This window comes from Schistocerca piceifrons, chromosome 2 (genome assembly GCF_021461385.2).
Source record: "Schistocerca piceifrons isolate TAMUIC-IGC-003096 chromosome 2, iqSchPice1.1, whole genome shotgun sequence".
In the NCBI taxonomy this organism is placed as follows: domain Eukaryota; kingdom Metazoa; phylum Arthropoda; class Insecta; order Orthoptera; family Acrididae; genus Schistocerca; species Schistocerca piceifrons.
In genome coordinates, this window is record NC_060139.1 from 629,380,510 (window position 1) to 629,393,215 (window position 12,706).

At 37.4% G+C, this 12,706-nt stretch overlaps 1 protein-coding gene across 1 annotated transcript in view; it reads right to left on the reverse strand.

The window, feature by feature from the left end:
• LOC124777343 (fibronectin type-III domain-containing protein 3A) overlaps positions 1-12,706 on the reverse strand; it is a 317,923-nt gene that overhangs the window by 48,886 nt on the left and 256,331 nt on the right. The window contains exons 5-9 of the mRNA XM_047252707.1: positions 11,377-11,529; positions 10,702-10,850; positions 10,388-10,578; positions 8,323-8,493; positions 6,170-6,352 (exon numbers count right to left, since the gene is read on the reverse strand). Coding sequence (XP_047108663.1) covers positions 6,170-6,352; positions 8,323-8,493; positions 10,388-10,578; positions 10,702-10,850; positions 11,377-11,529 — 847 coding nt within the window. The remainder of the gene's footprint in view (positions 1-6,169; positions 6,353-8,322; positions 8,494-10,387; positions 10,579-10,701; positions 10,851-11,376; positions 11,530-12,706) is intronic.

Consider the following 12,706-nt stretch of genomic DNA (forward strand, 5'->3'; position numbering starts at 1 on the left):
TGCTGTTCCAGCAGCAGAGGAATTTGAAACCACTGCCTCATTAGACCAACCAGCTTCCATTGCAATGCTACGACTACATTATTTTCTAAAAAAGGTGTTACTCATTTACCTTCATGTCCTAGCCAGACTAGCTTTCTAATGCACACCCAACCCATCATAATTTTTCAATAATTTTTCGGAGTTCCAAAATAATAGTTTACCAGCTGCATAATTAATTCACTTTGAGCTCTTTCCTCTCAGGACTCCCAATGCCATCTTGAGACTTGTATAGACCAGGTTTTGATAAATGAAAAATAAAATGTTTTTAGCAGGGTTAATTTAGCTTCCTTCGGTAGTTAAGTGTACACACATTAATGAATGACCAATTTCAGGGTGAGGAACCACCGTGGCACTTGAAAAAGGTGACAAAATATTTCAATGAACAGGTATGGCACAATAATAATATTCTTATTATTATTTATTATTTACAATGCCCTACCAAAATGGCTAGTGAAGACTATAATATATTTCTCTGTTAGGATCCTGGATGGTGTATGACCATTTTTCCTTTATAGATTTATTAATATACACTGGTGCATTGGTAATTTGATATTCTAATCTTAATTCACAAACAAAATCAACATCAAATTTTACAGCTAATGATATTCTACACTCCAAATATTGGAAAATGATTAAAAAATATTTTGGCTCACTGTTTCTTATAGAAACCTTGGCAAAAAATGAACTACATACTACTGCTGTTGTTGTTGTTGTTGTTGTTGTTGTTGTTGTTGTTGTCGTCGTCGTCTTCAGTCCTGAGACTGGTGTGATGCAGCTCTCCATGCCACTCACTCCTGTGCAAGCTTCTTCATCTCCCAGTACTTACTGCAACCTACATCCTTCTGAATCTGCTTAGTGTATTCATCTCTTGGTCTCCCTCTACAATTTTTACCCTCCATGCTGCCCTCCAATGCTAAATTTGTGATCCCTTGATGCCTCAGAAAATGTCTTACCAACCAGTCCCTCCTTCTTGTCAAGTTGCGCCACAAACTCCTCTTATCCCCAATTCTATTCAATACCTCCTCAATAGTTGTGTGATCTACCCATCTAATCTTCAGCATTCTTCTGTAGCACCACATTTTGAAAGCTTCTATTCTCTTCTTGTCCAAACTATTTATCGTCCATGTTTCACTTCCATACGTGGCTACTCTCCATACAAATACTTTCAGAAACGACTTCCTGACACTTAAATCTATACTCGATGTTAACAAATTTCTCTTCTTCAGAAACATTTTCCTTGCCATTGCCAGTCTACATTTTATATCCTCTCTACTTCGACCATCATCAGTTATTTTGCTCCCCAAATAGCAAACCTCCTTTACTACTTTAAGTGTCTCATTTCCTAATCTAATTCCCTCAGCATCACCCGACTTAATTCGACTACATTCCATTATCCTCATTTTGCTTTTGTTGATGTTCATCTTATATCCTCCTTTCAAGAAACTACCCATTCTGTTCAACTGCTCTTCCAAGTCCTTTGCTGTCTCTGACAGAATTACAATGTCATCGGCGAACCTCAAAGTTTTTATTTCTTCTCAATGAATTTTAATACCTACTCTGAATTTTTCTTTTGTTTCCTTCACTGCTTGCTCAATATACAGATTGAATAACAGCAGCAAGAGGATACAACCCTGTCTCACTCCCTTCCCAACCACTGCTTCCCTTTCATGCCCCTCGACTCTTATAACTGCCATTTGGTTTCTATACAAATTGTAAATAGCCTTTCGCTCCCTATATTTTACCCCTGCCACCTTCAGAATTTGAAACAGTGTATTCCAGTCAACATTGTCAAAAACTTTCTCTAAGTCTACAAATGCTAGAAACGTAGGATTGCCTTTCCTTAATCTTGCTCCTAAGATAAGTCATAGGGTCAGTACTGCCTCACCTGTTCCCATATTTCTACGGAATCCAAACTGATCTTCCCCAAGGTTGGCTTCTACTAGTTTTTCCATTCGTCTGTAAAGAAATCGCGTTACAATTTGCAGCCGTGACTTATTAAACTGATAGTTCGGTAATTTTCACATCTGTCAACACCTGCTTTCTTTGGGATTGGAATTATTATATTCTTCTTGAAGTCTGAGGGTATTTCGCCTGTGTCATAATACATCTTGCTCACCAGATGGTAGAGTTTCGTCAGGGCTGGCTCTCCCAAGGCTATCAGTAGTTCCAATGGAACATTGTCTACTCCGGGGGCCTTGTTTCGACTCAGGTCTTTCAGTGCTCTGTCAAACTCTTCACGCAGTATCGTATCTCCCATTTCATCTTCATCTACATCCTCTTCCATTTCCATAATATTGTCCTCAAGTACATCGCCCTTGTATAGACCCTCTATATACTCCTTCCATCTTTCTGCTTTCCCTTCTTTGCTTAGAACTGGGTTTCCATCTGAGCTCTTGATATTCACAAGTGGTTCTCCTTTCTCCAAAGGTCTCTTTAATTTTCCTGTAGGCAGTATCTATCTTACCCCTAGTGAGATAAGCCTCTACATCCTTACATTTATCCCCTAGCCATCCCTGCTTAGCCATTTTGCACTTCCTATCAATCTCATTTTTGAGACGTTGGTATTCCTTTTTGCCTGCTTCATTTACTGCATTTTTATATTTTCTCCTTTCATCAATTAAATTCAATATTTCTTCTGTTACCCAAGGATTTCTACTAGCCCTCGTCTTTTTACCTACTTGATCCTCTGCTGCCTTCACTACTTCATCCCTCAAAGCTACCCATTCTTCTTCTACTGTATTTCTTTCCCCCATTCCTGCCATTTGTTCCCTTACGCTCTCCCTGAAACTCTGTACAACCTCTGGTTTAGTCAGTTTATCCAGGTCCCATCTCCTTAAATTCCCACCTTTTTGCAGTTTCTTCAGTTTTAATCTACAGTTCATAACCAATAGATTGTGGTCAGAGTCCACATCTGCCCCTGGAAATGCCTTACAATTTAAAACCTGGTTCCTAAATCTCTGTCTTACCATTATATAATCTATCTGATACCTTTTAGTATCTCCAGGGTTCTTCCAGGTATACAATCTTCTTTCATGATTCTTAAACCAAGTGTTAGCTATGATTAAGTTATGCTCTGCGCAAAATTCTACCAGGCAGCTTCCTCTTTCATTTCTTAGCCCCAATCGATATTCACCTACTATGTTTCCTTCTCTCCCTTTTCCTACTCTCGAATTCCAGTCACCCATGACTATTAAATTTTCATCTCCCTTCACCATCTGAATAATTTCTTTTATTTTATCATACATTTCTTCAATTTCTTCGTCATCTGCAGAGCTAGTTGGCATATAAACTTGTACTACTGTAGTAGGCGTGGGCTTGGTGTCTATCTTGGCCAGAATAATGCGTTCATAACCATACTACATTTTATTTTTCCTAATAATTTTCTAAGTGGTCTGCACATCCCTTTCGGTCACTCTTCCTTCTACTGAAAGATTTGTGCACCAGCAGCTGAAGCTTGAGAGAGAAGTTCATCTCATGCTTCTTTTAGATAGTTAATGTTCTTTTTTCTTTTCTTTTGGGGCACCTGACACAGTCAATTGATATTTTTTTGTTTTTCACCTTCTTAATTCCCTTTTCAGGATAACTTTAGTTTTATTCCACTTTCTGCTTTTCTTCTAAGTCCAGTTTTATTTTCCTTTAACATTCTTCCTTATAAGCAGTAGAATTTGCATGTGCTTGCTGAAAGTGCTTCACATAATTTCGAAGGTAACATTTCATTTCACCATCCGCTTTGGTTATAAAGAAATTCTTAGAATGATTGCTTTTATTAATTCTTTTATCTTTAACACTCTTAGTTTCGTCAAAACTCAGTGTGCAATACAATGAACTTGCTTCTTCTAACATGTTCCAGATACATGGAGCGAGTCCATCAGTAATCAAGTATGTTTCTTATGTCGAAACGCAATATGTGGAACACTGGCATGAATCATCATCTTAAAAACTTAACAAATATCATTTGACAAATCCATAAAGTAATTAGGAATTACTGACTCCACTGTCCAAATCAATTCAGCAGTAGTGGATCTATCTGTTATGTTGGCACATGTACCAAACTTGCAGGTTGTGTCTGATCTGAAAGTTCTAAACACAACTGATGTGACTTAATTTCGAATGTGTTGTTGAATGTGATTGGTTACAAACTGTCAGAAAACTTGTTGTCTTAAAATTAAAAGAGCAAGAACACACACTGCAAAATAGTTCACTTTCACTAATTTTTTCAGTCTTTGCAAGCCAGGCAGTACAGAATTTACATTCTCCACATCTAGGAAGGTCTATTTTCAAAACTGAACAGAGTATCATAGCAGCGGTTTTGTTACTAAAGTAAAATTAGAACCTGGGACAAAACTAGAAGCAGTTATAACAGGAATATTTGACACTAACAGAAGTTGCACAAATTATAAAAAACCCTCAAAAAATCCAAGAGGAACAACCTCTCTCAAATTGTGGAAGATCCTCTGGTTTCATCATTGGAGAACTCCAAAAAATTAAATGAGCAAATGTGAGTACAGAAACTTGGGAAAAAATTAAATAACTTATTCTCTTCCTAAAAGAGCAAAAAAAAATTGACAAATATAACAACAATTTTAAAAAGTCACAACAGACTGTGACTAAAAGTGACCAATTCTTTAGCTTCTCCAATTTACTTCCAGTGTGATAAATAAATAAATATTAAAAAAACAATAATAAATACCAAGTACTATATGGGAACTATAACCTGGCATGTGGACTTTCCAGTTCTGACCAGTAGCAGTCAGGAAACTTCATACTATAGTGATGTGCAGGTGTTTGTTGCCAACTGCACAATGAACTCTAAACTGCTGTCAACTGCACTGTTGTCTGCTTTGTCACTGAGCTATGCTGTTGTCTGTGTTCCGTTGCACTATTTTCATTGTGATTTGTTTCAAAAACAGTAATGATGCAGTTGCTGGCCCATCACAGTGTAAGCTTTTAGTCCAGTGCGGAAAAAAGCCAGTTATCAGGAGATTGTGGACGCTCAGAACACAGGCTTGCGTTACCTGTACTGCATGCTTACAGTACATGGGAGGTCTAACTTATAATCTGCATCAACATTTTCCCCACTCCTTCCAAGATACCAAGTTAAGTAGTAAATCTTGCAGTGTAATCCAATATTATGAAAAGGATAGTTGCTGCTCAGAATATAGCGGAGATGCTGAGTCGCAGATACACACAACAAAATAACTGTCAGAAAGCGAACACTGCCTTCTCACACACATGACCACAGTCTCTGAAGCCAGCATTCTCTCTCTCTCTCTCTCTCTCTCTCTCTCTCTCTCCTCTCCTCTCTGTGTGTGTGTGTGTGTGTGTGTGTGTGTGTGTGTGTGTGTGTGTGTGTGTGTGTCCCACCTGTGGCTCAGCATCTCCGCTATATGGTGTGTAGCAATATCCTTATGATATTGTTACGTTCCATCCTCGATTTTCCATTGTTTGATACTGCAAATACTCCAGTATTCTAACAGTAATGGTGTGTGTCTTTATCTTTTTAAATACAAGAGACAGAGAGAGATATTGAAAGACATCCAGGTATGAAAATATCAAAGATGCTTCACCTATTTTTTCTCCTAACACATTGTTAAAGCGAATAATGCAAAAATGTTCACATTTAATTTCCCAAAATACCCAAATTTTATTATTTTGTTTATAAGTAAATGTGGCAGTTGGCTGCATGTGTAAACAAATGAGACTGCCCAAGGGGAGAGGAACAGTGCAGGAAAACAGCCCCACGCCAACCCCATTCTCGCAGGACTTACAGCCTGCATTGGTGTTAGAATGGACCAGGGTTACTATCTTCACTCATCTCACAACAAGGAAGGATAATAATGAGCACTGTAGAACACAAATCAAAGTGGATTACACTAAGCATTCCGTAACGGACACAGGGCAATGGTTTGCTGTGTCATATAAATAAGGCAGTACAGTCCAGATCTCAACACCCCCCCCCCCCCCAAAACTGCTACACTGAAGTGTGTCACAGCAAAATAATAATGATGATCGCAATAATTATTATAATAATAAATTCTTAGAAAGTTGCACTTCCAACCACCAAGAGTTAATTCGTGTTTGAAACATCAACATTCCACTTAGTAACAATTTGAAACTGTTGGTATCTTACCCTTTGCCACATTCATTTACAGCAGCTAATCTGAACCTGTAGCACGTCGAAGGCTGAAGTTTAAGCATATTGTGCTGTTTTCCCCGGTTTTTGTATGCTTCTACGAAACCACCACCTTTTCCTTCATCATATTCTAAAATATAGTGTGTAATATGAGAACCATTGTCTCCTGTTGGACTCCATCTAAAACAGAAAAACTATTATTGGCAATCATACATTGAACTATTAAATGTAAACTGCAAAAAATAAGCCCATGCTGGCTATGTGTTTGAAAGAAAGTTAATCATGGAATTATGTAATGTGGTTTCATTGTTACAGAAATTGTATTTTTCTGATTGCAAATGGTAAAGGTGTTCTTTAATAATTTTAAGTTTTGTCACAATTTTGTTAGTTAAGACCAGACTGGTAAAAGAGTTGTGCAGTCTGGTTTCAGAAATGATAGAAACTTTATCTCAGAAGCACAGTTTGGATGGGCAACAGCTTTTGCTCAGGGGCTACTTTGTGGGAGCAGATGTTAGCAGAGGGGTGCGCTTTTAAAATGATTGCATGTATTAGTTAATTTTAAATTACAGAAAAGGTAGAAATTGTTGCATAAAAACTCTGTTCCTTAGGAATGCACAAAAACCATTAGCATGTGGCCCACAGACTGCTATTTGCCCACATCTAGTTTAAGAGGATACAATTTCAGCGGCACCAAAAATACAGCATGGTAAATAACTCTGATAGTATCCAAGAGGAATATGGATAAGATAGGAACTGCATGTAGACATAATCATAACATCATCACTGTGCATGGTTACTCCTGGTTAATTTTCCTGTGTGTGAAATGAATAATTTTTTCCCCCACAAATTATGGTTCTATGAACTATGACTTCTTCCCAAAATGGCAAATATATACAGGGTGAATTATCTAAGACTTTGACCATTTTTATCTCGTGAACAGTTCAAGATATCGAAAAGAAGGTTTTCGGCTAATGGTAGTAAAAAGAAGGTACACATTATTTTGTTCTAAGGGGAATACTCTCAATTCTGGTGAGCAAGATAGAGAAGCAAGCATGGATTTTTTGAACTAGAATGATAAACCCTTTCATAACAGCATTTGAAAGCACTTGAAAACATGAGTATAGTGCTTTAATGCTAGCTAATGTTGTTAAAATTTTTTGCTAAAGTATTCCAGAAATGTGCTAAAATTAAATGGCTTGGTGGTGTAAACACCACCAAGTGGGGATCTCATGTCAGACTCCATGGCTGTATTAAGTGTTTAACCATTTCCACAACAGCTGTTCACTTAAACATGAGTATTTACACACATTTGAAATAGTCTTCCTAAGCCCCTTCTAATACGCTTGAAATTAGCATAAGTTCTGTTTATGACAATCGTACCTGACTCTGCCTCTATGTCACACAAAGTTGAGCCAAGAAGAAAGGTTTAATCTTAGTACAATAGGCCTAACTTCATGCTATATATAATGACAGAGCCTGGCATGAGAGCCCAATTTTGGTGAACTTAATACTGCAAAATCAGACTTACTGCCCTACCTTTATTCTTTAGCACATTTCTGACAATTTTGCAAAAAGTTTCAAAGCCAATGCTAACAAAGATTTTCTCACTGTACCCTTTCTTTTACAGAGCTTTCAAATGCTTTTAAAACAAATCACACTTACTACAATGTCTAAGATGTTACTTAAGTTAAGAGGATTACTTGTGCAACTAAATCATATGCGTCTCTCTATACTATAATTTGCCAAAAACATTATTGAAATAACTTGAACTGCTCATGAAATAAAATGAGTGCAAGTTTTGTGTGTTTCACCCAGTTATTATTTTGACTGCTTTCCAGTTCTTTCAAAATTCAAACGAAGCGTATGCATGGTTGAGTAAAAATACAATGCATGAACAAATTACAATGAAACGGATTGTAATTTGGGGGAGTAGAGAATATGTTGGCCATATCACAATTGTACAGCATATATACACAGTCAAAGGGTCTAGCAATAGCTCTATTACAATCCTACTTCACTGGCAAGAAAAATAACATGAATATGTTCTGGCATCTGAAATTAAGAGCACAAACTGCAAGCATGTATAAGCATATCATAAAATTTTTGATCATACTGAAAATCATCAATACAAAGTCTTTTAAAGAACTTACCTGAGCAAGAGAGAGGTGCGAGATCTGCTGATCAGTTTTGGAGGGAGAGGCTGTTCTGGTTCACAAGGTGGCGTGCGGAAAGTTGTAGGAATAGATACTGATCCTTTCAGATCATCCAGACTGACTGCCACACATACAGAGTACTCTGTCCCAGGTCGTAGATCTTGAATCCTGTTTAAGAACAATTATATTCTGATAGATCTGATGCTGAACACTTATGAAATTGTGCCTTAAATACTATTATATAGGAATCACTGAGCAAACAGCTGGCATAAATTCTAATTTGAAAACCAAGTTCAGCAAAAGTCGTTTTCATGATTTGCCTTCATTTGAGCATGCTATAGAATGCTGGATCATAGGATCAATGTTAAGACTGTTGGATCCTTCTATCCCTACTTTGTCCTACAGTCTCTGCATATCTTACAGAACGGGCAGTCTAAAACAAAGCAAAACAATATTAACATTAGACTTGTTTAGTGTCACATAAATATTACTCCATTTATTTATCAGGAAATGTGTGCCAAATGTAGGTCAACTCGAGCGTTCGATACCACCCTTCTGCTTTAACCCGTAATGTAACTGTGCGGTGTCATGTCATAGGTGCATGGCATATTTGAAATGTTATCTTTTTTAGACTGGGTGTTTTGGAGTATGCAGTGACACATTCTTACATCCTGAAGTCCCACCGTCCACCCACAGAGGAGCATTCCCTTCGTGACTCAGTACCACCCAGGACTGGAGCAACTGAATCACATTCCCTGTCATGGTTTCGATGGATCTTGTCATGGTCTGAAATGAGGAATGTCCTACCCAATACTCTTTCCACCCCTCCCATAGCGGTATTCCGCCTCCCACCGAACCTACACAATATCCTCATCCATCTCCACACAAACCCCGCTCCCAAACCCCTTGCCTCATCACTTGTAACCCTGTAATAGTCCTAGATGCAACACCATCTGGTGGCAAACATCACCGATCCCGTCAAAGGAAGAGCTACCTGCAAAACCAGTCGTAATCTACAAGCTAAGCTGCAACGACTGTGCTGCATTCTAAATGGGCATGACAACCATCAAGCTAACCGTCCGCATGAATGGCCACTGACAAAATGTCACCAAGAAACAGCTTGACCACCCAGTTGCTGAGCACTCTGCCCAACACAATGTTCTTCATTTTAATGACTGCTTCACAGCATATGCCACTTGGATCCTTCCTACCAATATCAGCTATTCTGAATGGTGAAGGTGGGAACTCTCTCTGCAATATATCCTACGTTCCCATAACCCTCCTGACATCAATCTTTGTTATTCATTGTCCATCACTCACTTATTTCATTCTATGTTCCCCCTCCAGCACTACAAAGCCCTCTATTACACCAAGGCACTCTCAGTCTTTTTACATCTCTCCTTCCTCCCATCACCACCAACATCCCCCCCCCCTCCAACCTCCCTACTTCACTGTATTTCTTCACCTCGGCCCTACACACTCCCACGAGCAGCACTCTACTGACCCCTACCCCAACCCTTCTATCCCTCACCCTCCCCGCCCCAGCCTCCTCCTGACCTTTGGCTTAAAGCTTACTTGTTTGACAGTATTTTTGTTGTGTCTATCTGTGGCTCAAAATCTCTCCTATATGGTGGGTAGCAATGTAAGCTTTTCATAAAGTTTTCTGTTAAATATAAGTCTCAAATTTTGTAACTGCTGCCAGATTATTAAGTTACTCTTGTCCATTATAAATTCATTGATTTCACTGTTCTCTGCAGAAACTGACTAGACAAAAAATGGAACAGAAAATCACAAGCATGTGACATTTTGATTTTAAATTTTATAAAAATTACATTTATTTACAAACCAAAATAATTTTAATGACTATATTGACATCTAAAAAAAAAGCTCCATGACAATACCAACAATATGAGATGATGATCAAACAATCTTCATGAGAGTTTAGAAACGATTAACTACAGCCTTGAAATTTTAAGTGCAACCATATTCTGTTACAACACAATTAAAAACAGTTAGTTATGACAAACAAGTTATGTCACTTTTTGGTAAATTTAGCATTTACCTGCACGAAAGTGATGGTCCACTGTAAATCATCTTGTATTTCCCTTCTTTTGCTTTGTCACTCAAAAGCACTTCATAACGAAGATCTGACTCTGAAATGTCAAACTCAGTCTTCCCTTCCAGTCCACTATCAGCAAGCCTCTCAGGGGGTGACCATTGCATTAAGGCACTACGAGAGTTCAGTTCAGCTACCTACACATCAGAATGAAAAATTACAGAAAAAATAGCAGCCAGCTAGGAAAACTCAAAGTAATACACAGAGAAACTGAAATATACATTAAAAAATAGATTTAATCAAGCATACAAACATCTCACCTGGGGAGGTTTGACAGTAGATAAAATTTCAGAAATGACATGAAAATCATCATCATCATCCTGTACACTGCTGCTTTCTTCCCCATCTTCTGATGTGCCAACACTGCTCATGCCCCTTTCCTTGCTTCTTCTCATACCATTCACTAATTCTGCAAAGGAAGACAGACATTACTGAATGCAGAGAAAAACCATCTGAGATGCACAGAGGAAGTGTTAATGAAAGGGAAGCTATAGAATTTAACTATGATTAAAAGTAAAAATGAATGAAACATATTCTGAAATTATGTGACTCCATGTCGACTCCACAACGAAAACATACATAGCATACAGAACAAAAGTAATGATTCTGAAAAACATATTGTACTTAAGTATTTCTTTGTGAAAATTTTATAAGCTGAATTATAAGTTTGACCTTTGGTTGCCCTGTGAACTAAATATGAAATTTTTTGTTCCAGTATATGTAACCATAGCTTTCTGAATGAAATTTCAATAACATTTCTATACTTTTCAGATGATTATTTGGATTTCTGTCTGGAGCTTTGTAATATGTAATCCGTCTGCTTGATCGGAAACTGTGAATCTCAACAAGTCAAGTAACAAAACACAATGTTATTACATTTTTGCTATAGCCAAGCTGCTTAATCAATACAGAACCCTTCAGTTTTTCAAATTTACCTTTTCTAGGTGAAGCAGGTGGTGTCACCTGAGATGAACCAACAATAAAATTTTCAGTTCTTAACTGTTTCTGTTCAAGCTTCTTCTTCAGTTTTATATACTGGCGGTGGGTTCTTTCATCTTTGTGAAAATTAAGTGGAGGTGGGGAATGACCTGCAATACAAGATATGTTATATGCATTAAACAAGTATAATGCAAAATTTGTGAGAAATATTATCTATGAAAACAATGCAACATGATTTAATGCAGTTTTTTCTACAAAATAACTACATGAGGCATTCAAGTATATTTTCAATATAGTACTTAAGGTATGGTGGGAGTGGAACGAGTATGCACTTACTTAAAGAGTTCTACAAACATGTGGAGTAACTGACACTGCTTCAGAAATTAACACAAGCAGTGTAAAATTATTTTCATTCATTATTCTTGAATGGACAAGACCTTAGCACATTCAAAGCCCTTCAGTAGAATATGAACAAAAAATAAATTAATATAGGCCTAGTAGAATCTAGTATTGTGGCTAAATGCAAATCTAACAGCTCCATATCAGAGCCAGAAAGATGTTTTACAGTGAAATTGAAGCCCAAATAATTACATTTTACAGCTGTAACTTCAAAGACACATTAGGTTGGTTGGTGTCCAGCGGCAAAAAATAGCTGCTTCTATATGCTAAATACTGGTAAATAAACCAATTCCCTAAAGAGGGAAAATTTTTGATTTGGAGGGAAGAACATAGTAACTTTTCCTTTGGTCAGTGGAGAGAAAAAGAGGATAGCTATATCGGATAAAGAACGGTTACACTACCTACAAGTCAGCCTGTTTCCACAGCAACGATTTCACAAGAGGTGGGGATTACATTACCCTAGTCAGTGCATCACAATACATAACTCCACTCAGCAAATAAAACTTTTTATTGGAGTACAACTCTCTATCAAACTTCCACTCCCACCCCCTTCACAAAAGTGCCATGAATGTATTTGTGGTCACACTGTTCATGAGATGGAAAGAAAATGTCATTTAAAAGAAAAGCTGAAATATACGCAAGAACCTGTTCATTCATTTTCAAACTAGTTGGCTTATTTTGCATAATTTCACTTCCTGTTGTGTTGCAATATCAACATCTGGGAAAGCACAGCTAAAATAGTGTTTTTTCCAGCTGAAATGAAAATATTGTGTGAAGTACATAACTGCATGTCTTTCAGAAATCTTTTCAAGGATCTTGGTATCCTTACACTCTTTACTACTACAATTACTTCATAATGATTTTTGTACTTAACAGTGATCTGTTTCAGTTGAACTGTGATGTACGCAATCACAACAGAAGTCAAAA